This window comes from Dendronephthya gigantea, unplaced genomic scaffold (genome assembly GCF_004324835.1).
Source record: "Dendronephthya gigantea isolate DGI-Jeju-01 unplaced genomic scaffold, DenGig_1.0 000103F, whole genome shotgun sequence".
NCBI lineage: Eukaryota > Metazoa > Cnidaria > Anthozoa > Malacalcyonacea > Nephtheidae > Dendronephthya > Dendronephthya gigantea.
Window position 1 is genome coordinate 395,668 of NW_021163113.1, and position 27,918 is coordinate 423,585.

Here is a 27,918-nt window from a genome sequence, read left to right on the forward strand (position 1 = left end):
AGTACTGTAAACCATATCAATTGAACACTGTTTTGGTCCTAATGATCTAAATTATAACAAAGTAAATTCTCATTCCTTTACACTGCCCAAGATGGGTGGGAAAAGGTGCAAAGTGATGGTACACAAGGACTAATAGTTGCATTAAGTATTGAAGGATTCTTTCCTCGTAAGATCGCAGAAAAAGTGAGAATTTGAAAAGCTGGTATGAAACTAACCTTGGAGAGGTTCGAAGAAACTAAATCCTACACAAGCAAACTTTTAGCTGCTTCGGTCATGCTGGGTTTGGCAATATTGAAAGATATAATGGGATCCTAATTAAAGAAAAGTATCATCCAATTCTTCAAGGACATGAAATTTCATCTGGTACAAAGATGATCGCGCGTCTAATTACATGATAATCACCTTAAACACATGCCCATATTTTATGTGCCATAAATCTGTTGGAAGCAAACTCGTTCTGGTGATCTCGTTCTCATGGTTTCTACCTCAAGTTCCAGATCTAAAACTTATGGAGCACTTGTTGGACCGTTTTAACCGGAAAAAGGCGAGGCACAGACCCACCAGCGAGGACGACTTGACGCAAGTGGTCAACGAATACTGGCAAGGTATTGAACGTGCGACATTAAAAAACCTATGGAATCTATGCCAGCGAGAATAAAGGCCGTTTCAAGAGCAAAAAAGAGGGATACTAAGCATTGACAGGTAATGCATGTTTGCACATTAACATACGTTAAATGAATATCATAACATCTCATAGTTGTTGTGCACCAAGTATTTTTCAGTTTACTTATTTACTTTTTTCTATTTCACTTATCGGTAAGGTTTTCTGTAGAAAATTAACATATGCTGCTAAAGCAATGAAATACAGTTACTGGACTCAAACTTTAGCCTCCTACTGTAAATAAACTGCATCCTTCTTCATATACAGTATAGCAAACACAGAATATTATAAACAACTATGTATATATGCTATAAATAGACACGTGCACATTAAAAAAAATTTCAAAGCTTTATATTAAGCATAAATCGTTCCTTTTTTAATCTTGAAGAGCAACCCTTTTTGTTTTTAGTAAATATTTCTTGATAATTTTCATTGGATTTGCTTTTATTTTTCCCATTTTATTTGGTGTAATTTTTAAAAGCATTTATATGAAAAAGCTCGCAAATTACCGGGTGTAATTCCTAATCTCCGGGCGGAATTAATACCCTCGCACTGTGCTCCGCACCGGCTGGAGGGAAATTGTAAATTTGTTATTGAGTAAACCAAGCTTACCATTATCACAAGAGCGAACATAGATTAATATGCTGCACGTCAGATTTTCCCCTCCATACAGTTTAAAGATATTCTTGATTTTAGTCAAACCAATAGGAAATCTGTGCGGTGATTTTACATTTGGTTCAACTTGCTGATGATTGATTTGAAACTTTTGCGAACATGAAATATTTGGTTTGGTCCACGACAATGAGTCTGACGTGTTACTGTACGTAATGCGGTCTATTTCTCTCTCTCGGAAATTACAAACACACTCACGCCCTAACAAGAAAATGAATTCTTTTAGGTGTTTGATGCTCCACGAGAACTAGAACTGTGGATCGTATGTCTTGGTATCATGCATGCACAGACGACCAACACAGGCATGCAGCAACCAACCATGACAGCTAGGGCACACATGGTACTGTGCTGTGGAGAGGGGTAAAAACTTCTTTAAAAGTTTGGTCTATTTTGTCAATTCTGTCGTCTGACGTAACAGTCATGTATATTTTATTTCCGTTTTCTAAATTGAACTTGTTTAACTGGCACCATAGCTGCGTTTCATGACCACTTTAAGAAATTTTGAAATAATCCGCCTAATTCAATCCACCCCGTACAGGTAGTGCAAAGTAATTCCGCTTAATTTACACTGATTCGAAAAATCAAAGATCAAGTTAAACCAGATTAACTGTGACCGTGTAAACGGGGGTAAATTATTGATAAAACGCGACTTGAAATGCATTGTTAGCATGCACTCTCTTTATTGGGCTTATCGTTCTATTGTGCTATAGGCGAATACAAATTCCGAAAAGTCTTATACGACTCAGTGAGTGTCAATTATATTTCGCCAAATTGATGTCAGATTGTCATTCATTTTTGAATGGAAAAATCTATCCAACTGAAAATAATATGAACGAAAAGAGAGGTTTTTTGTTGCCAAAAAACTCTGCCTTTACCTCTTCTACTCAGACTGTTTCTGGAGTTTGTGCATTTATATAGCTAGCTAAACCATGTAGTTTATGATGATTGATGGGAAACTGTATGGTTAATCTAAATAAATGGGCACGTTCTAGTTCACATAGTTAAGGTGGTTTAATCGTATCCATCAATGAAAATGTTCTAGAACAAAAATGGTAACTTCAACACAGTAGTATAGTAATAATAAAAGTCGATAGTGTATATATATATATATATAAAAGTCAATCAGCAGCACCTAAAGTCTTGCCATTTAATACCAAAAGCGATAGAAATCTTACCAATGATAGGGCACACATTTATGTAATTTTCATATCTGTCTTCGAGATAGTCAGCTGTCTCCTTACAACACGGAGATATGTTTATAGTGTCTTCCTGTAAACATTCTTTCTCCCATTCCTTTCTATCTTTGACGAATTCCGACCATCCTGTTCTACAAAACTCAGATTCCTCTTCTTTCTCTCCGAAAACAAGGTTTGCAGCAAAGTAAAACATTATTAAGGTCTGCAGAACTTCTTTACAATTGCCAAATATAATTGGTTTCTGTTGCCTTAGCTCGGCCCTCATCCTAATAAAGTATTATACTGAAGTGCAAATAGCTGGTATAATAATCAAACCGTCTAGTCTAATTACTGACTAATCTCAAGCAAAAATGTCCGCACGCACGGAAAATTTAAACTACAAAAATTAATGCTCTTCTCAAAGAAGCAATTTGAGTATGGACAACAAACAAAGCACTTGATAAGGACTGCCTTTCATGCACTTAGACGTTTTTCATACGCACGTAGCTATATACACCCACGCTAAAGTCTGAATCCTACATTATATATAATATAATAATTATTTGAAAAAGCTAGGTAAAAAAATCGAAAGAACTAGCATGTTTAGTATGCATAAAACAACCGACCTGGTGCAGCCGTCCTTCGATTCTATTGTATAGTGGAAAACAAGCGCACACTTTCCAGTTATATGATGACCACAAACTTTTGAGTATTTTTTTACATCATTTTACATAAAAACAATGCTACATGCATGCAGCATAATAATAAGTTTAATTCCTGCCTTAAGTAACAGCGAAGGTGCTTTTTATATATGACCGCTTAGTCTAATCGGTTCTAATCTTCAAACGGCGGGGAGCGGTGTCCGCGTTTACCAAGTGGCACTGAAGTTTATCACACCACTGCATGATTTTAAATTAAATGCATGCGCGCGTAAATGAGTTGTAAAATGTAAAATGAATTTAAATTCTCTGATGAACTATACTCATTTAGAAGCCTCGCAGTCAAATTAGTGCGACTAGTGCGGTGTGCAAACTCCAAAAGCCCTGGGCAACTCAAAGAGACGATTGTACGATCATCGTATTTGGATGCCACAGACTCAATATATATATTTACACACTATCAGAAACAACATAAGCCACAACCAGTAAAGGTAGATTTTACGAAATTTGCAAAGATCACCCTTTCTATAAACTTTTTTTCAATTTTTCTATCTCCCCGTGTTGGGTTGATATTCAAAAAGGGGGCGTTGAGGTACTGGGAATTAAATTCTGCAGACTATCCTTGGATAAAAACTGCGAATTATAAATTGCCTAGAAAATTTCGAAATCAAAATTATGATTGTCTAATACTATACTTCGTGCTATACTACACAGCATGCACACTACCGTACTTACCTGTAAATGGCCGGGAACAACGATTATCTTTGACGAAAAAAGGATCAACAATCTTCAGCTTTCTGGGTGGAACGACGGACTAACATTCAAAGCGTTTTCGTTGACTGAGTTTCCCAGCTGACTTCTCAAGGTTTTTGTCTATTGTGGACTATATAGGTTGCGATTGACATATACTCGATAGTCGATATTGTGACGACACCTCGTTTTGAAAGCTCTTCCGTGGACTGAGCTGCCCAGCTGATTTCTCAGTCGGTTTGCCTATTGTTGTCTAAGTTGTGACTTTTTTAAACTATAACTCAACTATCCTCATTGTATGTTGCTCCTGTGCATGCGCCATTCCAAAAAATACTGTTTTATTTAGCTAATTCTGACACTAATTTTATATAGTTGTAAAGCCATCTCCCACTTTTTTATTATGTGATCGGCTACATGCATGCCGTTCTTCTGCTTTAATACATAACAAACGCAAATTACAAACAGTCCTGATCAGTTGTCTACGTTGCAACGATGCATCGTAGTATATACATATATTTATATATATATAAATATATGTATATACTATATGTATATACATATATTTATATATATATATATATATATATATATATATATATATATATATATATATATATATATATATATATATATATATATATATATATATATATATATATATTATATCATATCATTAGTATATATATACAGTCGTTCATTAAGTCCATGTCAATGTATATACAAATATATAAATATCAATCACGTGACCATTAAACATGGCTTATTTTGCTCACTCACCTCTTGTTTCTTTATTATTATTAATATAATTTACCTTACTATGACATTTAAGAATTTTTCACGATAGATTTCCAACGATTTCCCACAAAATTAACGTATGCAGTACAATCACGTGATCGATATTTAGGTATTTGTATATATTTTCAGCTGACAACCTTATTGATAACGACAGATATATATATATATATATATATATATAATATATTATATATATTATATATATATTATACATATATATATATATATATATATATATATATATATATATATATATATACTGCGCCATTCCAAAATGTTCTATTTAGCTCATTCTGATACTAATTTTAGTTGTAAGCCATCTCCCCCGTTTATATTATGTGATCGCCTATATACATGCAGTTCTTCTGCTTTAATGCAAAACAAATGCCGATTACCAACAGCCCTGTTCAGAGAGTTTTGTAATCGATGCAGAAAGAATAGAAAGTATAGACTAAGTACTTGAGTCATGCAAGGGGTGGTCAATATTGGTGTAAGGATAACTTTTCATTAGATGAATAAATGCCTACTTATAGAATTTAGAGGGAGACATGACAGCTAATGTCAAGAGAAATGAAAATTAAAATATACATTTAATGCATGTATGCTCCCGTGGGATATAGTGAGTTTTGTTTTCCCAAGATTCTGATTGTGACTCAAGGGGAAACAAAACTCACTGTTTCCCGAGGTAGTGTACATTAAGTATTTTGTTATATAGGAACAAAAACATACATGTTACACAACTATTATATGACAATATGTAGGCAACAGTTTTTACTCCGCCTGCGTATGCGCAGCGGAGTCTTAAAATGCCATGGTCTTTTTTCCTTTTCGTCGTAGTCGTAGTTTTGGGCGACAGAAGTTGGCATTTCTACAGGTAACCCAAAACATTTTGACCGAGAAGCCCTAGGTTACACGGATGAATTATGTACATCAGTTGGCATTTAGGGAGGTTTTGGGTTGATTTTGTGCAATGTTTATTTTTCTTCGTGGCCTTGTGCCTCGTGTTTGAATCGACGTTCTTCCCTTGTGAAAAATTGAAAAATATGAATGTCGAATTGAAAGAGCTTTCAGAACCATGTTCAACAACTACAAAGGTAAGTTGTTAAGATTTAGATCGTATTCATATCCTGTGGCGGTAATTGCATATTAGTAAACCCAAGATTTTCTGTTTTATAGTTGATTTAGTGATTCACGTTGACGTAGTGTTTTAATACAAACTAGGTATATACAAAGTACTGTTTGCTCTCAGAAATTATACATACTACAAGTTTAGCGACCCTGCATGCAAAGAATTCGATATTTGTATTTACCCGAGTCTATTTTAAATGTATAAATGATTACAAAGCCTGGTCGAATTGTAATCAGGACCCAACATTTTGACAATCCAGTCTTTGGCAGGTGACATCATCCCTTGGGTATCTAAGAAGCTTTGATTCCAGCTTTAGATCACCCCTGATGAAGACAGTAGACTGGACTGTCGAAACATTAGGTCCTGATTACAATTTGACCAGGCTTTGTGATCATTTATATAAACCAGAGTAGCGAGCGATAACAGGGTTAAAAGGGGTATTAAAACTGTTCCTATTACCGGATTGATTTGCCAAACTTATAAAACTATTTTTGTTCTAATTTCCAGGTTTTGGTACTCATTTGCAGGAAGTTGCAAAAAAAAATTAATGTCCCTGAGTGTGAATTCCATGAATGCACATTAGAATACCAAGTCACATTTGAATACCAAGTCACATTTGAACTTTGAATGCCAACTTGCCTTTGAATGCCAACAATGAAGTTACAATGAGTAAAGTTATATTAATTAATGAAGTTACATCAGTAAACAAAGTTAAGCAACTGAATGAAGTTATATCATTAAATAAAGTTACATCAATGAATAAAGATGCATTAATAAATAATTTCATATTAATTAATACAAAATGTATAACAAAAAATCCCAAAAGTATGACAGACAACAGTTTGACTGGCAACAGTACAAAAAGCACCTCATTTTGTCACCTGTAGTGTTTCCTCACCTGCAGGCGGAGTAACGCCTTGAGCAGGCGTCTTGTTCACATTGCATTCATTTAAAGTCACGTGACTACGAATGAACCAGTCACATTTAAAATACACAGCACCTATAAAACAATAATTTCTTATTAACCGAGCGTGAGGTCTTTATCGAGAAATATCGTCTTTTTAAACAGACCGCGAGCGAGGTTTTTACAAAAGATCAAGGTCCGATATTTCTCGGTAAAGACCGAGCAAGCGAGGTTAATAAAAAGTTTATTATAGCTCATTGAGACAAACGCATGAATTCGCATTAGTAGCCTGGTAGGCATTTGATATAAAAATAAAATATTGATATAGTTTAGTTTACCTTACCCCCGCCCCCAAATGGCTTCTTTTTACCAAAGTATTAAACAAAAACCTGTTTCTCTACAGACTCTACTATTGTACATTTCTTCGCATTCTTGCTCGCACTATTTTGTCAATTTGTTCCACTGAAAAGAAAGCAAATAGCGCCAACGGAAGCCATTGATTTTCTTTACAAAAGATGTTTACAAATTTCTTTTGCATTTCACGCGAAGTGCCGCTGAAAAGTTTACGGACACGTACAGCTAGGATGCATGACTATTTCTCATGTGCATAAACAAATACGATATTTAGTATATACATATACAGTACACTCATACTACGTACATTTAAAGCAGTTAACTCAATTATACTAGTAAAATGGAAAAAAATCCTAGCGAATACAAAGCATTAATGTGCTCTAATCATGCATATGTATATTATCACAAATATTACGACTGATATCGTCCCCACGTGTATTATATTAGCAAGCGAAAGTTAAAAATAACTTATTAATTAATAAAACTTCGATTAAGGACAATGTCCTCTCTAATCGACACGAGGCTGATATTGCAGCATAAATTGTAATGAAGATTGTAGTATTTCCTGCCACAACATTTGTAACCAGGTTTCTTCATAGGAATCTTATCCTAGCAGCATTCGTGATTAGCTGGATCGCCTTGTCGGCTATTGCATATTACATGTATGTCTAGATTACCACAATCAAATTGTTAAATGCTTGTTTCAAATGTTTGAAATACTTGTGAAACGTTTTAAAAAATTTGCAAAAAGTTGTTAAAAATTTCAACAGAAATTCATTCTTAAGGTAATTTTAGTTACAGTATAGGAAAAAATTGAACAGAGCTAAAGCACCCTAAACTCGAATGACTAAATTTACGTTTTCCTAAAGAGCAGGATATGCTTTCTACGAAGTTCATACTATACAATATTCTTTGTGATTTAACCTTTGTGAATTTTTTAATTTCTTCAAACGGATTTTAATTTAACTTTTTCGTTATATAATATTATTGCAGAACGGTATAATATAAGTGGAAAAAATTACCGCTACATAATTCATCGACGATTTTTCTGCGAACTTCGTCCAATTCATGAAACGGTGAGATAAACATTTGGTTTGACCACGAGGCAATATTTTTCTGCACGTCATGCTTTTTCGCTTCATTTCCCACTGCCAAGGCGACGATAAACACATTCCTTGCCATCATCTCTGCCGAGCATTTATTAGCCCTTTCATATTCTTCTTTAATCAAATATTTCTTCGCTGCTCTCGGTTTTCCATCGGTGAATAACAATACGACATCGTCCACATCTTTACGGTGGTTTAATGGGTTTTTTGAACGGAACTCCTTAGGAATAACGAAAAGTAAATAAATTATGGCCGTAACAAAGTATATACAGCAAAACATAACCAGTTTGATTTAGTGTAACTTCAAAACAATATTAGCCGCTGCTTGTCAACTACTCACAGCGCTAACAAGTTATTGAATACAATTTTTTTGTTTTATGTTTTTTATGATGATGAAAAGTATATATTTACTGCTTATGAGGATTTAAGGAACATTCCAATGGTAGAACATTCACCGTTGCAACGTCGTACCCAGGGTCTTTTAGACGTTGGACGAACAAAAACAGGGAAAGGTTTCTTTTAATATACCAACTGCCATACATGTTGCGACGCCTGGAAATTTGCTTAAGGCTTTTTAGCGCGTTTGAACTCGCACGTAACAGCCTTTTAGGTTGTTGAGTAAATCAATAAAATCCGAGCCTATGCATCTTCTATCAATCGTTAAATGCATGCATAAGATCATTTAAACTTTTACGTGCGTATAAGTATGTACAAAAAATGCAACAGTTGAAGTAGTCCTATTATGAGCAGAAATTGCTTGCACCGCCTAGATAATTGTCGCGGGATCTTCACTTAAACTCAGAAATTATTCCTTCGTTTAAATAGCACAGCCTTAATTCTAAAGGTCGGTTTACTTACATCACTTGCAAACTTGAATGCTTTACCCGTGAAGGTGTATGCACCCATTAAATCTCTTTGGTAGTCTAAGTCATCCAACCAAGACTGCAAATTTTCTTGGTCAACTTTCGACCCAATCTTCAACAAATGCCTGGTCTTGTCCTCACTGGCGAAAGTGATAAAACCAATATGAGTGCCATCTTCTCCCACATCAAGTTTCGGATTTGCGACTAACTTCTTTAGGAAAGGCAGCACATTATCCAGGAAATTGCCAATGCCAACAGATGCGGAATTATCCCAAATCACGAGCATGTCTCTTGCATGCATTCTAAAGTCCAAGTACAGTGTATACAGTTAACATTAACCCAATTAATGTATGTATCCATGCAAATCTGCCCAAAATGTAATTTTAAGATGGCTGTAAAAACAATAAAGATTTACAAATAATTTTATTTGGAACGTTTTGTCTTTAACTTCTTCAGACTAAATGATATAAAATAATATAAGATTTGAATATAATCCATTTACAAGGTGTTAAAAAACTAGACCCGGGGGAGGAGATGGGATAGATGCATGGGTTTACGATAGTACATGACAAGATATTACAGGCAAAGGGGCATAACAGACACAAGACAACTGGAAAAATGTATTAAAGAACTGATCTTAATTAATTTAGTATACGTGGAATTGAGCTTCCCTGAATGTCAAGGAACGGCTTTAACTTTGATATAAAAACTCAAATGAGTCGATAGCATTTCTATTTTTCGGAAACAAAAATATAGTAATATTTTCATAATATTATGTAATATTTACATCAACCTAAGCTTTCCTGTCAACATTTTTATCTAACAAACCAGTTTAGCACACAGACTTACAAATTTCTTTGTTGGAACATGAAAGTCGAAGTTTAAAGCTTATAAAAGCATAGTTTGTCGTATAGTGAGGTGTAATATGATCGGTATTATGCCCATGAATATTTGTGAAAAATTTTGTGAAGTTTTTGTATTATGATTAATTTTCTTTTAAAAAATAAAATGTGCACCATCCCCTTAATCGTTACGCAAAGAACGTAACTTCGGGTACTGGCCAATGGACCAACCCTTGATTTTCATAAGGCTTAGCATATGTAGCAAAATTATTAGTACCGCCATCTCTACATCTGCATTCACCTGGAGAGAAAAATGTTAATCGTATTGCTTTTACGAAACAAAGAGTACGTACGCGATTCAAGAAACAAATTTGAGAGTACTCAAAGACTGCGTAAACCTACTGTATATACCTCAGCCAGCGACAGTTATTAGCTAGGTAAAGTATTTTATATACAGAAATCATCAACGAACAACAAAAAATGATAAAATGTATTTTTTTAACAAACCCTTTGTTTTTTACTTACCCGGTGTCTCACAAGAAGCATTAATTAACTAATTGATTCACAACTTTGTCCAACTCTTCCAAATTTGACTCAGTCTCAAATATTAGTTTTTGTGACGCCCCGCGCTCCAGATAAGTTTTGAACACTTTGACCTTATCTTCATTGCCGATAGCCAAGCCAACAATGCTAATGTTGATATTTTTCTTCTTTACTATTCTGGTATATTCATCTACAAGCTTTGTTTGATTTTCTGAAGCATTGAGTGCTCCGCTAAAACATGTAAATGATGTAATTTGATAGAATCTGATGAGAATCACTAGGAGCGAATCTGGTTTTTATGTCAGTCAAAATTTTGGCATGTCAAGGAAGAATTTTCATGAAATGACAAGAAGTGTCATGCAATTGTAGCAATTCACCCCTTCCCACAGACTTGTCAAATTTTTCAGTGTATTATATGATGAGTGTCCATTGTCTTGTGAAATGTGTTGCGCTGAACTTGGGCAAAGCAAAATTGCATCATAGCTGAGACACGCGGTCCACATGACAAGCATTAATATATACTTAGATGACTCGACATGATGTCTATTATTTCTATGGTGCATAATACTCAGACATAACATGATTTTTCATTTAATAAATATATAAAACTTTCTAATCTATAACATAATAAATACAGATATTCTGTTCAGCAGCTCACGCTCAGCTAATTACGAATAAACAATATAGTACTAATAAACGTATTTATATATTTTATTATATTCATTTGAAATCAATGGTGTTTCTTGGATTAATCACATCATTTATAAGCTAATAAGATTGAAGCTCTGCACCACAATAACCAATCAGATTTTGTATTTCAGTGTAACTATCCAATCAAATTACGGGGGGAAATGGAACAAAATAAAATTACTCATATTTTACACCGTTTACAGTTCTTTTGACCAATAAATCGTTTTGAATTTGTTTAATTTTTTGTATGATTTCAAAATGAATATAATAAAGTGGAAATTGCACTCTGTGTCGTGCAATTTTGATGTGAAATCAAACTTTTTATTGAAAATTGTAATCACGCGTTTGATTTCAAATCAAATTGCACTCTGCTCAGTGCAATTACCATTATTAATTAATTAGTTATATTAAATTGATTTAATTATGAGCATTTTTTCATTTACCTGCAAATAACTGCGTGAAAATAATAGTCTGAGCATGCGCATTTTTTGAAGATGTTGCTCTGCTAGAAATAATACTCTGAACATGCACATTGGCTTCAATTTTGTACACAATGCATGGTGACTCTTTTCTCTAAACTTTCGGAAAATGAGCTGTCTGGCTTACTCGAAGAAAAAAACGCGGAAAATACCAAAAAAGCGACTAAAACCGCTGTCAATGTCTTTCGCCAGTATTTAAAAGCAGAACAAATCGAAAGCAAAAGATGATCTAGTTGGCTCAAAAGAACTTTTACCAACGTCCTTTGCAAGTTTTATGCAGGAGCAAGAAAGAAAGACGGCGATGGAACTTTACTGTAAATCTTCACTGCTCGGAATTCGCTTTAGTCACAATGTCTTATAATAAAAGATAAAACGAAGCTTGATAAGTGAATCATAAAACGATCATTGAACTCGGTTCTCGTTAAATATCGTCTGCTTGCCACCGACAAATCGACCTCGTCCAATAATTGACTATCATCATACATTTAGTTGGTAAAAGCAATTTGATTAGCATAATCTGAATGTCACAAGTTTCTTGCTCAGTTGGCGCAGAAATTAGCAGAGAGAGATCACGAACAATATGCAGTTGTCATAACGTTTCTTCAATCTTTCAATCTCTTCTGGGATCCTATATGATCGATACATGTGAGTGTAAGGGGGTCTAGATCAGCTTTTTATAGAAAAGAACCTGAAGTAGTAGACGATTTTGCGCTAAATGCTAAGGTTGCTGGGGTTTTTAGATTTTAATTCTATTTGAGAGTTTTAATTAAACTGTCACATTGAAAATGTATTTTAGTTAGAATAGTTAATTAGTTTTAATTAGTTTTAATTAAAGTGTCAAAAAATTATTCAAATAAAAAAATTGATCATATTAGCGAATATTTGTCAGTTAAATCGCATAATCAGGCAAAACTCAGTTATCCGCCAGCAGATGCTTTACACAAACGCAATGCTTTAGATCAAATACAATTAATTTATTGCTTACTCATAATGAACCATACAGTCATAATGGAAACATTTAAAAGGAAGCGCAAATAATTTTTAACTATAATGGCCGTTTTATCTCAAAGCTTGCAGCGTATTAGCTTAATACTAGCGTACTGAACGAACTGAAAATCTCTGCAAGGCATTAGTCTGTCACTAGTCATACCTTTGATATAATATAAAATACTAATCATTTAATATACGAAAACGAAGGATCAAAAATTCGACGCGACGTTATGTAGTATGTTTCGCATCTAAAGTGGACAATGTCCTTCAACAGACACGAGACTGTCATCTTGACAGCATATCATGCTAGCAGTATCGTAGTATTTTGTGCCACAACACATGTGATCAGGTTTCTTAAGGTAAGCCTTGCCACAACAGCAAATATAAGTGGCTGGATCATAGGCTGTTGTGCCGCAGTAATCTCCTAAAAATATAAACGTGGAAATTAATCAGATTTAAACTATTAAACGTGGAAATTAAAGTTTTTAGAACTTTAGTGTTTGTTTCCACTAGCGTATTTTTGTTTTGAGATTTTTTGGGCAAAGTTTCTCACAACAATCAAGTTCCCACACAGAGGTTGCTCTTTTTATATAAATATTATACCGTAGCCACTGTCCTACCTGTCACAATAATGTTCACATCACATTGCATATAAAAGGTTTGAAAATCGGTGCTGTGTTTGTACTTGTAAACGAGTTTGTGTTTACCGACCGAAAAATTTCCACTCGTATTGCTTGGGTTGCCTGCATCGGCCGTAGTTGGGCAACTAGGCTTAGGTTCCAACCAACTGACATTGGCTTTTGTCTGGCCGAGTTTAACTTCAGCTCTTATCGTCTGTGTGCTTGGACATTCGCATGCTTAAAATATAAATATTCTTATTACATAAAACGCCCATGTGCTTAACAATTCATTAATGAATAATGGAAGTAAAGAGTATTACTTTAAGTGACAAATGGGAAACGTTCCGTAAAAGAACGAAAGACTTTTTCGATGATAACCTAAGACCTTCAAGGTTTTCAACCTGGTACGACTTTAAATACATATAGAATGTGCATGCTTTGCATTCTCTTCCTCTCTGGTTATGCTCTGGAGATGATTTTAAAATGAGTCTTTATGAAACCGAAAAAAGGACATTCTATTCTCGCGATGACTTTTCCGCAACTGTCCTATATTGGTCATGAGATTTGTATTTTGGCTTTTCTATCGCCTAATCACATGTCTGAAACTTATTCATCTGCATGATTATTTAGTGAAAATAATAGTTTTTCAAATATGTATGCGTTATTCCTGCGTTTTTTTTGCCAGTGTAGACCAATACTATTACCATTTTAACCTGTTTTATCATTTTAACCTGTTTTATGCGCTATAAAAACTTACCACCGACATTGACAGTAAATAGACAATCGTCGCTGGTCCATATTTTATCACTATTTTCGTACGCAAAAGTGTATTTAATTTTGTGCTCTCCGAAGCCAAACTCCTGTGGATTTTTTGTGTTAGGAGGATACACGGTCATCTCAGTTTCAACAGGCTTGTAGCAGTTCAGTTCAGGTTCCAACCATGACAAGAAAATGGTGTTTTCCCCTGGCTTGGTGTACTGTTCCGTTGAAATATCACCATCGCAAGCACACCACCCTAAAAAGAAAAAGCCATATCGATAAAATCCACGGCGTTGTTCCAAAAAACACCAAAACCATTGAAGTGTAAATAAAGAGAAAAATAATATTTTTACGCAGTTTAACAGCCGTTGTTTAAAAATTCAACCTTCAATACATCAAAACAGTATATACAAATCTTCATGGACTAAACGTCAAATTTTATTTTATATACTTACTCTTCGAATACTTATGCAGGGAATATTGCATGGCATTTTGCAGCTGCGACTTTAACGTTTTTCAGTGGCGTAGCCAGCCTGACGATTTTGTCCCGCTATGCATATGTAAATTTCATGTTATTATAATTATTCATTTCCCTAGAAATTTATTGTTTTCACTGTCAATGCATGAACACCAAAATATTAGCATATTGGGAAAATCGTCAGGCTGGCTACGCTACTGACGTTTTTAGGTGACATTTGTTTCATCAAAGTACAAATTTACACTTTCAAAAACCATTTTGAATGTTGTGACAGCTTTGTACGAGATAATGTAGCAAAATGACATATTAAGCCCGTGTACAAGTAAACTGTATCTTTTAATGACAGCATGCAAATACGGAATAAATGAAAACAGGCACCTAGCTACTTGCTTCAAACACCTAGAAGCTTATAGATTATATACCATTTCTCATCTGTATCTGTATCCCTGCATGTTATTAATATTATTTATCGATATGCTTTCTCACAAAGAAAAATTGTTTGCGAGTTATTGTTTGCTGACGTTCTCGATGAAATACAAAAATTCCGTCTGAGGCAGAAAATTGTAAAATTCGGATAAAATTAGTGCTGCAAGCCCCTGATTCATTTCACTCGCAACGGCCCAGAAAGTAAAGTAAAACAGAGTGCACTATACTACTTTATGAAAGTAATCCCAATTAACAACATTATTATACCTGTGACAACAATTTTTACATGACATTGGATACCAAATGTTTGATGTTTGCCGTTGTACGTGTAGTTGTAGTACAGCGTGTAGTTACCAATAGAAAACAGATCACTGGTTTTGTCCGGATTGGCTGGACTTGGTGTGGTCGGACATCTAGGCTTAGGTTGTGACCAACTGACTAAGATATATTTCTGTTCTTTTTTAACTCGAGAAGTCACCGTTTGGGTGCATGGACAATCACAACCTAAATGAAAAATTCAAACAATTGTGGAACGTTGATATAACATAAAACCAGCGATTTGGTTTTCATCCTTCCGTTATTTGCTACCTTACTGCATGAAGTTGTATTTTAATGTTTTCCTTAATGAAAATACATGCATGCTATGTTAGGTGGATAGAAAAACATCAAAACGTCTCGGGATACCGTCACTTACGGACAACTGTGAATTTGGCAAAACATTTAAATTCGAGAATCTGTCCATATTGTTTATACGAGTACAAGTAGGTGATCACGTGCTTGCCCAGCGAGAAATTCGCAGGGGACGTGACGCCAGGTGGATGGATCTGACTGATTTTAAAATCAGAGCACGTAACTTCGGGTACTGGCCAATGGACCAACCCTTGATATTCATAAGGTTTAACATATGCAGTAAACTGATTAGTACCGCCATCTCTACATCTGCATTGACCTGTAGAGAAAAATGTCAAAAATGCATTGCTTTCACGAAACAAAGAGCACATAGCGATTCAAGAAGCAAATTTAGGAGTACTCAAAGACTGCGTAAAACCTACCTCCGCCAGCGACAGTTATTAGCTAGGTAAAGTATTTTATACACAGAAATCATCAACGAACAGAAAAAGATGAAAAAATATATTTTTTAACAAACCCTTTGTTTTTACTTACCCGGTGTCTCACAAGAAGCATTAACTGATTGATTCACAACTTTGTCCAACTCTTCCAAATTTGACTCAAATATTAGTTTTTGTGACGCCCCGCGCTCCACATAAGTTTTGAACACTTTGACCTTATCTTTATTGCCGATAGCCAAGCCAACAATGCTAATGTTGATGTTTTTCTTCTTTACTATTCTGGTATATTCATCTACAAGCTTTGTTTCATTTTCTGAAGCATTGAGTGCTCCGCTGATTAACAGCAGAATAACATCCTCCACCTCCGGACGGACATTCTTTGGACTACTGTCGTTAAAAATCTTTAAAAAAATTTGAAAACTTTGAATGGAATTCTATACTTTTGTCTTCAATTGAATTTTAAAAATAAATGTTTTTTGTGGAAGTAAAACATATTATGATCTCACTTTGTGGAGAATTCTGCTGCTAACATCAGAATAAATTAACTTTACCATAAGTTATAGTGATGAGATGTGTGTCCCATGAGAACATAAGGGTATATTATATATGTTTTTAAGGGTAAAAATTCCAATAGCCCTATTTGCAACCGCACTAGTTTTCTGGCTCCAGGAGCCGGTTGTTCAAAAGCGGGTTACATTAACCCTATCGGTTAACTTAAATTTGTGCATCAGTTTTTTTAATTGCTCGGTTATGCAGTTGAACATGTTTTCCCATAAATATTTTGTGGGTAAATAGAAGTCTTATTTTGCTAAGTCTTGAAACGAAAAGCAGTCCAGAAGCATATAAACCAAAACAACTGAGTCAAATGTAACCCAGGGTTAGCGCTAACCTAGCTTTGGACAACCGGCCCTTGAGCTATATAGGATTAACTTACATTGTAGGCAAGTTCAAATTCTCTGTTTATGAAAGTCGTATTGACGACGGAGCCATTTTCATACTCAAAACTATTCAACCACTGGATCAACTCTGTTTTCTTCTTGATTTCCCCAACTTTTAATGACTTCACAGTTCGGTTGTCGTTGGAGAGGATGATGAAACCAAGATAAGTGCCTTGTTCTTTCACGCCCAGCTTTTTATTCCCGACAAACGTCTTAAGGAATTCTTTCACAACCGAGGTGAATTTAGAGTTAACAGAATTCGAGTTGTCCCAAAGAACGAGGATATCTTTTTTGCAATCTGAAACTATGTATACGTAGCTGCTATTCATTGTTATGGGTGGCACAAGCAGAGTCAGTTTCTCAAGCATAACTTTGACGCGCATTCTTTCGACATTTATACTCTGCAAATTAAGGTTGTTTTAAAAGAAGACCTTTCTCGAAAGAAATTTCAGGCGAAAAAATCCCCCACGCAGTATTTTGATAACAAATTCTCGTTGTAAGAAAACATCGGCTGTACTATTAATTGTACTATTATTAGGTAACCATGCATATATGCGCAAAAGTATGATTAATATTGTAATATTAAAAGAGTAGGTAAAGAAACAATCATTGAGTAGTACGAGCTCAAAATTTGCGAAGCAGCTGTCGCATATTGCTCGTTGAAATTTTAAGCCTGGCATAGAGTGGCTTGTGAATGCCACAGAAGTCATTGCTTTTTATCAATGTAATTTATTAGTTATACCTAAGTTGAAATTAAGTTTTCAAAGCGAATGCACGATGAAGACTAACCGCGGATGTACCTGCATGCACTGAATTTTTTTTAATCAACTAAACATTTTGGAGTTTAATTTACAATGAAAAAGAAATAGTCGATTACTTTTTTATATTTGTTGATGGTCATAGTAGTTTTACCTCGTTCGTTGCCATTTTCCTGATCCATTTCTTCAATTTCTAAACATGCAGTAGAGAACTTGTTTACAATTAACGTAAACTTTATAATTATTTTACAAAAAAATATTGCAAGATAAGATTCAAAATCCAGAACCATGCATATCAAATATTCGTAAGGATTGTAAATGTATTATAAGTAAACCAAGCTTACCATTGTCATTACAAGACTTAACATAGACTGTAATGGTACACGTCATGTTCATCCCTCCATACAGTTCAAAGACATTCTTGATTTCATTCAAACCGACAGGAAATTTGTGCGGTGACTTTATGTTTTGTTCAACGAACTGATGACTGATTTGGAACTTTTTCATGCATATAATTATTTGGTTTGGTCCACGACAATGGTTCTGACGTGTTACTGTACGTAATGCGCTCAATTTGTTTCTCTTCGAAATTGCAAAAACACTTACGCCCTAAGAAAAAAATTATGCTTTTAGCTGCCCTGGTCATTCCTAATCAGTTGCGTTGCCAGCTTGGTAAGTGGGGTGGACTTATTTATTTATTCGTATTTTACATGATTCATTTCTTTTCGAATTGATTGTTTTAACGGTTTGTTAACATGAATATATGAATATGTCCACCCCACTTATCGATGCAAGCGACGCCACTGCTCCTAATTAATGCTCTACGAGATCTGATACGGCGCAACGCACATCTTGGTATGATGCACGAACGACCAGCAGAGACAACAACCAACCATGAGGAGGTACACATTGTACCGTGCTTAGGGGAGGGGTTAAAATTCCTTTAAAAGTTTCTCCCATTCCTTTGCTCCCATTTTGCAACCGTCCCGTCCAGCATAACCATGCAAATGCACTAAACTCTTACCACTTAATACGAAAAGTGATAGAAATCTTACCAATGATAGGGCACACATTTACGTAATTTTCATATCTGTCTTCGAGATAGTCAGCTGTCTCCTTACAACACGGAGATATTTTTATAGTGTCTTCCTGTAAACATTCTTTCTCCCATTCCTTTCTATCTTTGACGAATTCCAACCATCCCGTTTTACAAAATTCGGATTCCTCTTCTTTCTCTCCAAAAACGAGGTTTGCAGCAAAGTAAAATATTATTAAGGTCTGAAAAACTTCTTTACAGTTTCCAAATATAATTGGTTTCTGTTGCCTCTGTTTAGGGCTCATCCTATGAAAATATTGTTCTGCTGATAATTGTCAAGCTGCAGTCGTGCGTAAGATAATAAAAAATGTTATTTTAACAAATAACAGACCTTTTTTCTTTTAGCTTTCAAGCGTGCAGTGCGTGACGGTAGTTGATTATCAAGCAACTTTGAGTTGCGATACCGCTCCGGCTAGAAGCGATTTTCTTTGTAAGAACCTTCCCAATTCTTTTTGCTTCTTTTTTTAACTGAATCGCTCCTGAACATAGCGAAATCACAACTCAAATTGCTTTGATAATCAAATGCCATCACGCATTGCACGCTTGAAATCTAAAAGGGGAAAGGAGGTCTATTAAAAAGGCTATATAAGGCAACGTTTGAGAAATGTTTAAACTGTAGCATTGTTTTGAGAGCAAAGCATTTCCCGATTATAACCTGACCGCGATTAGGCAATCAGAAACATCCCAAACCGCCAATTTAAACGACATCATTACATAGAAATTTAATAATATTGGTCTGTAATATATAATGATATTTAAATAGTAGAGAACTGTTTGGAAAACATTAGAAAGGGACTGGCACTGGTACTTATTTCGGCTTCAAATTGGCTTCAAACTTGCTGTCTGAGTTATCGTCCCAGATCACATATATAGTTCACTGTCGTACTCCGGAGATAGCTTAAAGGCCGATGTGGGTTCAGTAAAGGGTCCTTACTGAATTTACGTCCATGGACTAGGTCACCCAGCTGATTGTGCTAAGTTGTGTCAGTTAAACTTGAATGATAGATATTGCGCACTTGCCTGGGCTCGAAAGCATGGCCTATGGGTTCATAACACTAAATTACACTTTTCGTGCTGATTATTATTTTGTATATTTGCAATGTTCCACTATCTATAGTTAAACCTGGCTTTCATCATGAAACAACGGGCCTCATGCATGAATTGTAATTGGATTTCATTGCAGTAGAAAAATTAGCGCACAAATTCACAGAATTACAGAATACACATCGTTATCATGACGGAAAAACCTTTCGAGGAACATCGTGAAAATGTTTTGTTACTTTTCGTTGCATAGAAGAAGCATGAGAGGAAAGTCTACTAGCTGTTACTCAGTTACTCACCTTAAGCGGAAAATATATTTCACGAAGAATATAAATAACTGACACACATTAAAAATTTAAATTACAATATGCCCTTGTCAAAGAAGCCTCACAATTATAACATTTGGAAAGAGAACAAACAAAGTACTTCGTAAAGACCGCTTTCCACTTACGCGTTTTTCATACGCACGTATGCACACGTAGAAGTGTGAATCCTAATATATGTCATATTTGAAAAAGCTAGGTGAGTAGCAAAATCGAAAGAGCTAGTTTTCCCATATTTTAGTATTCATTTGGTGGCCCACGTGTTAAATAATAAAAATATGCAAGCATTTAAAGTTTTTCCAGCGAATAAAAGAAGTGTAATGGCGTAACGATAATTTATTCGATGCAACATTACAACTAATCGTATAATAGCAAGCATTTTTATCATACCAGAAGTGTGAGTATATGCAATTGATCTGAAATGTTGACAGCGCGACAAAGATTAGATTGTGACTGTACTGCACAGACGATTTTGATTCTGGTTTTAGAAATTAACCTATATATCATAATTTATACAGTTACAGTCAGCTATTCCAAAATTTGGCATTCATTTCTTCGACTATCTAAAAGTAAACGTCAACTGCATTTCGCTTGAAACAGCCGGCCTCGTGCAGCACTCCTTCGCGATTCTATTGCGCTCACTTTCCAGTCCTGTGATGAAAACCAACATTTGAGAAATGTTTAATTCCTGCCATAAGCGCGGAGGTGCGTTTTTTCGAAGTTTCCTGCTTAGTGTAAAGTCTAAAAGGTTCTAATCTTTGGTCGACAAGACGGCGTGAAGCCGTGCCCACGTTAACCAAGTGTGTAAATGATGTAATGTGTAACCATATTGATGTAAATGAGCCTTTTCCAGCTTTATTTAATGGACGTTTGGGTTGGTACTATAAATTAAGTACATGCGCGTGCGTTCAAACTAGATTAAGGCCTACGAAATAAAATATACGTCGCATCCTGATCGCGTCAAATGCGATTCGAGCAATGGATAATGTGATAACAGGCAAGCTGATTATTGAAGTAAATATTAAATAGTACTAGAACAACATAAGCCACGAACAGTAAAGACACTTATTTTTTTATAAAATTTGCAAATAAAAACTTTTCTATATACGTGATTTTATGTTTTCTAAATTCATTGTTATTATTCGCCACCCAGAACTATGCTCGCTAAACCGTCGCTCTGCCTAAAGCCCGTTCGATCTCCACTAGAAAATTTATTCGCGCGAACAGATAAAAAGTAGGAAGCGTTTCTACTTTATATATATATATATATATATATATATATATATATATATATATACACGGCAGTGTATTATAACATATAAGTAGCTTCATTAATCGTAAATAATATCATTATTTTGAATCGTACCTATAAATTAACAAACTTCTATGCACTCAACTAATATCATGCCAGGTTGTTACCAGGATGATTTAGCGAAATAATATTTTCTTCATGCATTTATTTTTAATGACCCTATTTGCAAGCTTTTTTCCCGTGTTTAGTTTGTGAATGTGAATGTCTAAGATATGTTTTAAAGAAATGAATTCCGCTCAAATACCGTATTTTCACACAATGCACTCGCTTGTGAAACATGTAAACATGGAAATAAGGTCTACATTATGTAATTCTACCGTATACTTCTCACTTGTTAATACTGCGTATACCACGATTATCTTTGATGTTCGGGTGAGGAAAAAGGATCAACAATCTTCAGCTTTCTGTAACGACGAAATAGCATTCAAAGCGTGAGTTTCCCAGCTGACTTCTCAAGGATTTTGTCTATTGTGGACTAGGTTGCGATTGACATATACTCGCGGTAGTCGTTATTGTGACGACACCTCGTTTTGAAAGCTCTTCTGTGGACTGAGCTGCCCAGCTGACTTCTCAGTCAGTTTGTCTATTGTTGTCTAAGTTTTGACGTTTTTTAACTATATCTTGACTACCCTCATTGTATATTGCTCCTGTGCATGCGCCATTCCAAAAAATACTGTTCTATTTAGCTAATTCTGACACTACTTTTAGTTGTAAGCAATCTCCCACTTTTTTATTACGTGATCGGCTACATGCATGCAGTTCTTCTGCTAATACAAAACAAACGCTAATTACGAACAGTCTGATCAGAAACTCTTTTAATCAAACCGGCACGTGCAGAAAGAATCTAGTAGACAAAATATTACTCGAGAAAGAAAGAGATCAATATTGGTGTATGGTAACCTTTCATTAGATTGATAAATGCCTATTCATAGAATTTAGAGGGGGACATATAACAGCTATAATGTCAAGAGAAATGAAGAAATAAAATAATTTCAGTATACAGGGAGGTGGTGCATTTCAATTTGAGTCCCATTCCGCACTACAATCCACCGAAGATATAATTAATATACGTTCGTTATTTTTTCTACTTTTTCTATATATATATATATATATATATATATATATATATATATATATATATATATATATATGAAAATATGAAAAATTAACAAACTGTCATAACATTTATACGTCGCATCGACACTACGGACAACTAAATTTGAAATTCGAACATTGTCACCATTGAAGTTTGATATTGGATCCTAAGTTCTAATAGCGCTTGAAACTGCAATAATGTGCTGTGATGTATTGTTTTACGTTTGTCTATTATTTCACCCCAGGGCAGTGTATTACAACATATATGTAGCTTTATTAATCGTAAATGATATAATTATTTTGAAATCGTACTTATATATTAACAAACTTGTATGCACTCGACTAGTTTCATGCCAAGTTGTTACCAGGATGATTTAGCGAAATAGTTAATATTTTCTTCATGCATTTATTTCTTTAACGACCCTATTTGCAAGCTTTTTGTCCGTGTTTAGTTCGATTGATATTCAAAAAGGTGAAGGTGAGGTAAGTTCTGCAGCTTATCGGGAAATCAAAACTGCGAATATTATTAATTGCCTTGGAAATTTCGAAGTCAAAATTGTGATTGTCTAAGATATGTTTTAAAAAAATAAATTCCGGTCAAGTACCGTATTTTCACACTATGCCATGCATATAGCTTGTACAACATGTAAACATGGAAATAAGGTCTACATTATGTATTTCTATCCTATACTTTTTACCTGTTAATATTGCGTACCACGATTATTTTTGATGTTCTGTTATAATTAGGAAAAAGGATCAACAGTGTTCAGCTTTCAGGCTGGAACGACGGAATAACATTCAAAGCGTTTTTGTTAACTGAATGAGTTTCCCAGCTGACAAGGTTTTTGTCTGTTGTAGACAGTGGCGTCGACAGCATCGATATAAGTTGGGTGGACATATTCATATATTCATGTTTACAGACCGTTAAAACAATCAATTTCAAAAGAAATTAATAATGTAAAACACGAATATATAATCCCCCCCCCCTACTTATCAAGCTGGCGACGCCATTGATTGTAGGCTAGGTTGCGATTGACATATACTCGCGGTAGTCGATATTGTGACGACACCTCGTTTTGAAAGCTCTTTCGTCGACTGAGCTGCCCAGCTAACTTCTCAGTCGGTTTGCCTATTGTTGTCTAAGTTGTGACGTTTTTAAACTATATCTCGACTATCCTCATTGTATATTGCTCCTGTGCATGCGCCATTCCAAAAAATACTGTTTTATTTAGCTAATTCTGACACTAATGCATGTTATATAGTTGTAAAGCCATCTCCCACTTTTTTATTATGTGATTGGCTACATGCATGCCGTTCTTCTGCTTTAATACATAACAAACGCAAATTACAAACAGTCCTGATCAGAAAGTCTTGTAATCGAACAGATGCAGAAAGAATAGGTAGTAGACAAACTACTCGAGAATAGAAGTGATCAATATTGGTGTAGGGTAACTTTTCATTAGATGAGTAAATGCCTATTCATAGAATTTAGAGGGGGACATATAACAGCTATAATGTCAAGAGAAATGAAGAATTAAAATAATTTCAGTATACAGGGAGGTGGTGCATTTCATTTTGAGTCCCATTCCACGTCCGTTAAAATCAAAATTGGACTTCTTATGAACGCCTGCCCGGAGTTAACTCTCCGGCGTGCCGGGCACGTGCCAGTCTTAAATATAAAGCCTCTGAACCATAAACACTACAGTTCATACTCATTGATTCAGAAGCCTTGCGAATCTAAATGCTGTTCGATATTCAAACAGCACATCGTGCTTTAAAAGTACAAAAGCGTTGTGAACCTATAAATGTTATTCGACGTTCAGAAGCACATCGTACATGTCTACATGATATGTCTACATAGGAACATATATATGACTGTTACTTGGTCTTATATTTAGAATTTGGGCTTACATTAAAAGCTTTCGTTCATGATAACCTTAGAGCTTATATTAGCCGTTAATATGTGTAATGTGTTCGCGAATTAGTTCGTGTTGTGTTTGATCGTATTCCTTAATCGTGTGCAACGTGTCAGCGCGATACATGACCACATCTTTAAACGGCAAAATAGCAACGACATTATTAAAATAGAACCAGAATCTACATGTACTAAATATATTCTGACCCAATTTACACCTAAACTTAATCAAATAGCATCAAAAGAACGGTTTATTCCAGGAATTTCCGTGTCATGCGAGCGAAATCAAATCGCGCATCGGAAAATTCGCCAAAGATTTCGAGCAGTGCACGACAACTCTTGCGAGACAAAACTTTGACGTAGATAAATACGGTCACGTAGGCTCTTTAACGAGCGTTGCATCCAGTCAATTCCTGGGTACAAATGAGCATTTCACTTTTCAAATACTAGTATATTTCGCGCCAAAACACAATTGCGACGAATTTATGCATTCTGATTGCATGGGTTAATGAAAATGTGAACAAACTTGCTGATTTGTCTAAAACGAAATTTCCCCTTAGTTCCCCTTGTTTATACTCCGTCGCTCACGCCGGAATAATTACTAATCCTGCATGGCGACAACGGCGAGAGACCGATTGCCGGGTTTGGCTATGTATTTTAGAATACCCGTCCACTGGTAAGTTGCGTTCGCTCCGCTCTTCTAAAACTAAATAATAAATTTATCCCTTCAGAAAATATGTTTTAGCCGTTCTATTTACTAACTACTATAGTTATACGTGTAAGAAAATATTGGCAAATATATAAATATAAAAGCTGAACGTAGGAACGTTCTAGTTATTTTATCTTCACGCTGTATTACTGTACAGGAGATCAAGCAAATAGCCGAAATGCTTTCGATGGAGACGTTTCACAAGTCGCCAAGTCTCTACTGCAAAATATTTGTGCGATCGCAGATTCTGCATACGTATTTACATTGAAAATTTCTATCATCTATTGAGGCTTTAGGATTTTCATATACTATTAATTTTTCGATGCAAGGCAAATTCTCTGGGGAAGAAGAAGTACCGATATACTCACATACTGTGTATTTATAAATATGTAAATAATATATGATGTACGAATTCTCCAACGATATATTATATATATACATGACAGAGTCAGACATCTATTCTGTCGCCTTACATACAAAAACGACAGTGACTTTATATTTTCTGCGCTGGCTCTTCTACCTCTTGTCCTGGTTTAAACGTTCTTTGGTGTTTCTTTTAAAATCTTATTTTTTAAAATAATATATGACAAAACCAATGCCTGAATACGTCCTTATTTGTAAACTGATTTACGTTTCATCACAGAAGGTTGACTCTAATGTAGCGGAATAGCCACTGTAAATCGCATTAATAAATTATTTTACCACATTATCAACTGAGAATAATTGAAAGAGGCCGAGAGGATATCAGAATTATTCAAGCTATGTCAGAGTTGTCGAAGAGAACGCTGGCAAATTATTAATAATTTGCTTCGTAAGAAAAACACTCATCCGCGCAAACATTAAGACACCCCACCCCTGTTAAATGGCTTCTTTTTAACAAAATAGTCCACGAAACTACTTTTGTACTTTTCTTTGCACTTTTCTTCTACAACTGCTGTGTTATTTAGCACGCAAGGTGTGCTATGAATAATGAGAAATTAATTTTAGCACGTCTGAACACACCAAGGTGCGCATGCTGTACAGCACATGTTTCTGTGTTATATAACACACCTTTTCACATGCATAAGCACATCTTTTGCCCTTAGATTTTAACACACCTTTCTTCATAAAGGTGTGCTAATTTCGCACACCTTTTAAATTAAACCACACACCTGAGCCAACACACCTGTTAAAAAACACACACCAATTTTTTAATACCCACTCTCACACACACTGGACCTTATATAAGAACACACCTTTCTATAAAACACACTTTTGCAAAAACACACCTTTTTGTAATTAAGGGAATAGCACACCTTTGCAAACTTTATTCCTAATAACACACCTTTTTATAAAACGTTTCTATAATAGCACACTTTCAGATTTGTGCACAAACACACATTTACTCATTAAGGATTAGCGCACCAGGTTATAATCCGACATCAGCATTTTAAAAGAGTATTGACACGACATGGCGGAGTGCCAGGAGATTTTGCGCTCTTCGATTAACTCGAATGCCAACAGTAATTCCCAACCATCGGATGGAGATATCGATTCTACACAATCAAACAACGATAACAACGTCATTTGTGGTGAACTAAACTCCCACTTGAAACTCTCCTGGTCAGGAGATTTCGAATCTCTCAAACGATTTGTAGATTTGAATATTGATCTTAACGGTACTTGGAAATCACCGGGAGACGAGCGAAAATCCTACAGCAATGGCCAAACGACAATAATGTGGTGGAGAAAACAGAAGAAGCTCCAACTCAGTGGCAGAGAAGCCAATAGAATCAAAAAGCAGTTTTGTAACATCCTAATGGGCGAAGCAACGCTTGGCCTTGGCCTACCACGCTTGAATGACGAGAGCGGAGCAAGTAGCGAGCCACCCAAAAAACTTTCTGATCAGTGTTCATGTACTCAAATCACAACTGATCTCGACGGTATTAGACTCGATATCGAGATATTACAATCAAAAACCGATGCCCTACAATCTTTAGCAAACGTACAAGAAGGTCGTTCATTCCCTGGCCACAACATTAACAAATTTGAATTGCAAATGCAAGAATTCTCAAAGGAAACAGGAAAAATAAAACAGATGGAAAGAGACCTAATTGAAATCAAACGTATGGTCAATAAAGGAACAGGCGAACGACAGCTAAATCCGGATAAAGATCAAATTCCTAACATCATATTACTCGAAGATACGATACCCTCAACTTGCAAGCCTAACGAGGCCGAGGAAAATCCGGCAATTACCGCCCCCACAAATCCAAATGTCAAACAGGCTAATGATAACGACCATATGCACAAAGAACCCACCCCTCTTTCATATAAAAACAAAGGCAATACTCGAGCGATTAAAGATCAAAAGATGCAAATCAGGTCATATAGACAACAACAAAGCAAAGAATACACCCACTACCATCTGAACGAACAGCTACGTTCATATAAAGCGAAACACAGAGATATACATAAGAACACATATCCAAAAGAAACCAAAGTATCCAGTAACTACACTCAAACCAATCGGCCCCACATTTCTACAAAAAACCCAAAATCCCAAAAGTCCTCCTTTGGCTCGAGTAGACAGGACAACCGGCGGACTTTCCACCAAAAGCCAACACTAATAACAGCGCTAACCGCCGGAAATCTGATCGCAGAAACAGGCCTCCTTTTCACCGGAGATTGACAAACCATACACCGGCCAAATATCGGACACGTGTAAACAGCCCACCACCATATCAGGTAAAACACCTAAGGAAGTTACCATCGTACCAATCACAT

General features: G+C 35.4%; 1 protein-coding gene across 1 annotated transcript; it reads right to left on the reverse strand.

The window, feature by feature from the left end:
- Positions 1 to 12,860: 12,860 nt before the first annotated feature.
- On the reverse strand, positions 12,861 to 14,128 carry LOC114534595. The gene is made up of 3 exons (XM_028556056.1): positions 13,990 to 14,128; positions 13,233 to 13,469; positions 12,861 to 13,036 (listed from the first exon to the last, which is right to left on the reverse strand). The coding sequence occupies exons 1-3, from the start codon at positions 14,126 to 14,128 to the stop codon at positions 12,861 to 12,863; spliced, it is 552 nt and encodes a 183-aa protein (XP_028411857.1).
- Between the last annotated feature and the right edge of the window lie 13,790 nt (positions 14,129 to 27,918).

Coding starts and splice junctions, on each gene's coding strand:
- LOC114534595 (XM_028556056.1), bottom strand. CDS start 14,128: ATGACCGTGTATCCTCCTAACACAAAAAATCCACAGGAGTTTGGCTTC. Junction 13,470..13,989: donor ATTTACTGTCAATGTCGGTG/GTAAGTTTTTAT, acceptor TTATATTTTAAG/CATGCGAATGTCCAAGCACA. Junction 13,037..13,232: donor TGTGAACATTATTGTGACAG/GTAGGACAGTGG, acceptor TTATATTTTTAG/GAGATTACTGCGGCACAACA.